This window comes from Chionomys nivalis, chromosome 2 (assembly GCF_950005125.1).
Source record: "Chionomys nivalis chromosome 2, mChiNiv1.1, whole genome shotgun sequence".
Classification (NCBI taxonomy): Eukaryota; Metazoa; Chordata; class Mammalia; order Rodentia; family Cricetidae; genus Chionomys; species Chionomys nivalis.
The window spans coordinates 93,973,891-93,978,839 of NC_080087.1; the positions used below are offsets into that span (position 1 = coordinate 93,973,891).

Consider the following 4,949-nt stretch of genomic DNA (forward strand, 5'->3'; position numbering starts at 1 on the left):
GAAGAGAATCAAATCCTCAAAGTTATTTTCTGAGGATATTTAAAAACATGCCATGATGTGGGCATCTACACATTGTGTGCATGCACGCACACACACACACACACATACACACACTACAAAATTATCAGCCCGATGGGCAGTTTCACTAATTCTTCTAATCATACTCTCGATTAGGCTATGCTACTGTAGAAACATCAATCTATTGTTCATGTTCTTATTGGCTACATTCCAAAGACTATAACATCATCTCCCAGCTCTTCATTGTACTGTGCATTTTGTATTATTCTTCTGACACATACAGTATGGATCGACCCTCAGATACCAACTCTATCATTGTGTTTTGTTCCAGGAAATCTGATTTATAATGGGGAGAATGCTGCACATCTTTGGGGGGAGCTGTAGTTTCAGTTGTTTGGCATCATGCCAAGCACAGCAAACAGCATGAAGGTAGCACACGGCACCCCAGTGTGGCGAATGTGCCCTGAGAATAAAAGCGCCTGAGAGACAGCTCGTCTGCTGCCTGGATCTCTGGAAGACACCTTCTCGTGTAGCATCGCTTGGCTGTGCAGTGTCCTGACACACACGCTCACTGCCCTTCCTAGCAATGGCCTAAGACAAGCTTTCAATCCTTCATTCTGCAGAGGACATTTAATCTCGAAAGTAGCTTAAACCACCTTTTGCTGAAGACAAAAGGGCAGCCCGAGCTGGAGTTTGATCTAGATCAGGGTCAATTCTTATCTTCTCTTCCCAGCAACTTTTTTTTTCTCTACCAAGAAGCATTGTACATTGACATTATCCACAGATGGAGAGTAGAAACAAACAAGAAACTCCAGCTCAAGTGGCCAACTAGTCTCTTATAAAGTCACACAATAGCACACGTCACTAAGACAACCGGCATCTCCTAGTTCCAGTGGGACCCGAAGTCAACTGATAGCCATGGGAGGGACAGAGCACAAGGACCTTGGTGAGAACCACATTATCACTGTCGCTTAGCAACAGCAAGATGCTGATGCTCCCTGGATGTCAGTGACTGTAGAAAATTGCTTTAGTTTTAGAGTGTCTAAGTTTGGAAGAGAAGCCACTAGAGTGACAAAGGGGCAACAAGTGGTAACTCCCCCAACAGAAGCCCTCTGACCCTCGCAGAAGTCTCCAGGCTGGTGGGCTCCATTACTCTGAGCGGATACATCTCTCCTGTTCTAAGCGACACCATTTGTGGTCGATTTTTCCAGTAGCTCAAGGAAACAACTACACTGTGCTACATAAACAAAGACGCCAAAACTATTTCGACTATAATCTCAACTATATGAAAAATGTGCCAAAAGTTTTCAAAGAAACTTGCCACGTTGGTAATGACTTCCCGCAGGCGATACGGTTGTAACAATCTTATTTGCTTACTTCCCGATTCTGTAGTATCCAAATTTTTGAGGATGAGCATGACTTTTATATTAAGATGTATCTTTGAGTGTGGGAAGCATATGGCTTAGTATGATAATTATTGTACAGATTATGATTAAAAATGAAAGCAATCTAATTACATAATGTTTGATAATGTTTAACCTTTATTCCTTCTGTTGGAGTTAAGCTGCTATAATTAGGATTGTTATGCTACAATGACAGAAAAGCTCTAGGACGATGAGGAGACAGGGTAGGTTGCCCGTTAAGATCTTGGGCACTGGGAACAGACTAGCTACATTTAGAAGGACCTGCTTCTTAATAACTATACATCTTGATAATCCCATTTTTTTCTCATCTGAGATGTAATAAAATTGATTGAAAGGTTATTTGAGGATCAAAAGAATAGCACCGCGTTATTGGACACCGTGCTAAGGACAATTGGTTTTCACCTGTTAAGGGCTCTGTGCTGGGCTGTGACATAATTGGTGGCATAATATGGGACAGGGGCTGTCGCCTGTGCCCATAAACTCGGTTGTTTTAGGAACTGGATCATCAGCACTGCGATGCTACATAATCTGAATTGAATTTCCATTTATAATCCTTTTAAAAGTCCATGGTGATTCAGCATAGACACAGAAGTTTCATGTGTCCAAAGACATGGAAGTCGAGCAGAAACACTTCGTTTTAGCCACTGAGGAAAACTGTATTTGTGGGCTGCCAGAGATGGCGCAGCGGTTAAGAGCCCTTGCTGCTCTTGTAGAATGCCAAGTGTGGTTCCCAGCACCCACTCTGGACAGCTCCTGATCACTGTCACTGCTTTTCCCAGAGATCTGACTGGATGTTAAGGTCTCCCAGGGCATCTGCACTGCATACACACACACACACACACACACACACACACACAAAGTAAAACCCCACAGCATTTTCTCCTGCAGGGAAGACAGCAGTTGCATGTGCTCATGCAGAGCCATCCAGAGCGGATGCCGATTCCACCCAGTGACTGAGTCAGTCACCGGCCAGTGCTGAGGAACCTGAAATGCGGTGAAGAGTGAAAGACATTCCTGAGTAGTGACAGGCTGACATGAGCAAGTCACGCTTTGTGAAGGGCCATCATTACAGGGTCAGTCACCAGTGTGTCATCAATTTCCTGTTGATGCTAGGCAGAAGGTGCTCAATTTCCAGAGACAGTGACTCAATCAGAAAACAAAACAAAAGCAGCACAGAGTTTTTGTGACCCTTGGTGGGCAGGTTTTGTGGTTTTTTCCTTTTTCCCTAATGCTATGCAATACCATGACTTAGAGTAAAGAGCACTTTCGTTCCAATGTAAGATGACGCAAGGGATTTCTAATTCTATGCCCTGGTGTGTTTTAAGTCAGAAGTAAAAAAAGGTTATAATACTGGCATGGTGGTGTGCACATTTAATCTCAACACTCAGGAGGCAGAAGCAGGTAGAGCTCTGAGTCCCTGGCCAGTCAGGGCTAAAGTTAAAATGTATACAAAGATAAATGACAGGTGATGTTTTAATTAACTTAATTTATTAATACAGTGTGTGTATGTGTGTAAGTCTAAGGACGGTTTTTGGAAGGTCTTGCCTACCGTGGTTGCTAGGAATTGAACTCAGGAAGTTAGGCTTGCATGGTGAACACTTATCTGCTGAGCCATCTCACCAACCCAGTTCAATTTGTCGTTATGTATTCAAACTGCTACAGAAATTTGTTATTTTTTTTTTTTGGTTTCTGAAGGCATTTTAATAGATCAACTATAACACTGCTAAATACTCTTTATTTGATACATTATACATAGACCACAGTAAGTGCCTTGCAATGGTAAAAGGCAGCATCCTTTTTAACTAGGGAAGTCCAATAAAATAAGACCATTGAGTCAAGAATAGACTGTTGCCTCCTGACCTTTAGCCATTGCCTGCAACAGCAGGAGTACAAACTTTACCACAGATGAGTCTTCTCATTTCTGAGATGGTGACAGAATTTCCCCAGTGTTTAAACATATTCATATGTCCAATTATATAAATTTAATTATAAAACCATTTAGTAGGTTTGAGGTGACACCCCCATGTTTGTGGAAAGTAGAACTTTAACAATTAAGTCCAATCTTATCTTGAGAAAGGGAGAGCAGTGACAGTGTTTATGCAACTGGAATTGTTACTTTTAATAAAGATCATATCCACTTTTCTACAGGTCAGTTTTCCTTAATCAGGACTGTCCAACAAAGCATTGTTAGCCGTTCATGATCTGAATTTTGGGGTATGAATTAAATTACGGTACACATTAAAAGTCATGAGACATTTGTTTTGTAATAAATAAGGCAGTGGAGTTACTCCTTAGTAGCCTTTTTAAGATAAGCTATTAGGTCCGCCCTCTCTCCCTTCTTCTTAATTCCAGCGAAGATCATTTTTGTTCCAGGGATGTACTTTTTGGGATTCTCCAAACACTCCATCAGGGCATCCTCTACCCAGGTGATGCCTTTGTTCTTGTTGGCATCTGTGTACGAGAATCCAGCCGCCTGACCCGTCTTCCTCCCAAACAGACCGTGGAGATTTGGTCCAGTCTTACGCTTGCCTCCCTCTTCCACAGTGTGGCACTGGGCACACTTCTGAACAAAACTCTTCTTGCCTTTCTCAACGTCACCCATTTTTAATTCGCTCCCAATTCCACCACCAACGCTGCTGCCACCCGAAGATGGACATCCCGCTCTCTAGCCCAAGGACACGCCGGCCCGCGCCTATGTACCGGTGTCAGTGCCAGGAATTTGTTATTTTTTTATAGTTAAAATTTTCAAATTGGAAAACATGTATTTCTTCCCAAAACAAAAATGAAAGCATGTATTTCATGAAAATGATTTTTAAAAATACAGTTTAAAAGTCACATGCATAAAACATAGACCTCTCTCTTAGACCTCACTTTGGGTTTTCTAGAAGTAAATATCGATTTTTTAAAACATAACCTTCTATGATTTCCCTGTGTAAAAATAATCACACACTTTACTTTTTCCTTCTTTGAGGAGTCACTCTACTGCTATAAACTTGAATGCTGGGCTGGAGAGATGGCTCAGTGGTTAAGAGCATTGCCTGCTCTTCCAAAGGTCCTGAGTTCAATTCCTGGCAACCACATGGTGGCTCACAACCATCTGTAATGATGTCTGGTGCCCTCTTCTGGCCTGCAGACATACACACAGACAGAATATTGTATACAAAATAAATAAATAAATAAATAAATAAATAAATAAATAAATAAATATTTAAAAAATTTTGAATGCTGCTCCAAAGCCCACATAGCTCTTAATTATTCTCAACATCCACATAGAAGTCAACGCGGGAAAAAGACACCACGAAGCATTAGATTGAAAGGGTTTAAAGCAGGCCGTCATGTACTCACAAAATGATTGGATGGATTCCAGGGACCGAAGACGAGGATCTGCCTGGTGGTGTGGATTTCAAGGACAAGCACCTCGATGCAGAGGTCAGAAAGGTGCTGCTGCTCCCACAGGTACCTGGCTTCTGCTGGTGACCAGACCCTGGACACTGAAGGCTGCCCCTG

General features: G+C 42.1%; 1 protein-coding gene across 1 annotated transcript; it reads right to left on the reverse strand.

Moving 5' to 3' along the window:
- Nucleotides 1-3,295: 3,295 nt before the first annotated feature.
- Nucleotides 3,296-4,044, reverse strand: LOC130869482 (cytochrome c, somatic-like). The gene has a single exon (XM_057761689.1). The coding sequence runs from the start codon at nt 4,042-4,044 to the stop codon at nt 3,727-3,729; it is 318 nt and encodes a 105-aa protein (XP_057617672.1). The 3' UTR covers nt 3,296-3,726.
- Between the last annotated feature and the right edge of the window lie 905 nt (nt 4,045-4,949).

Coding starts and splice junctions, on each gene's coding strand:
- LOC130869482 (XM_057761689.1), bottom strand. CDS start 4,044: ATGGGTGACGTTGAGAAAGGCAAGAAGAGTTTTGTTCAGAAGTGTGCC.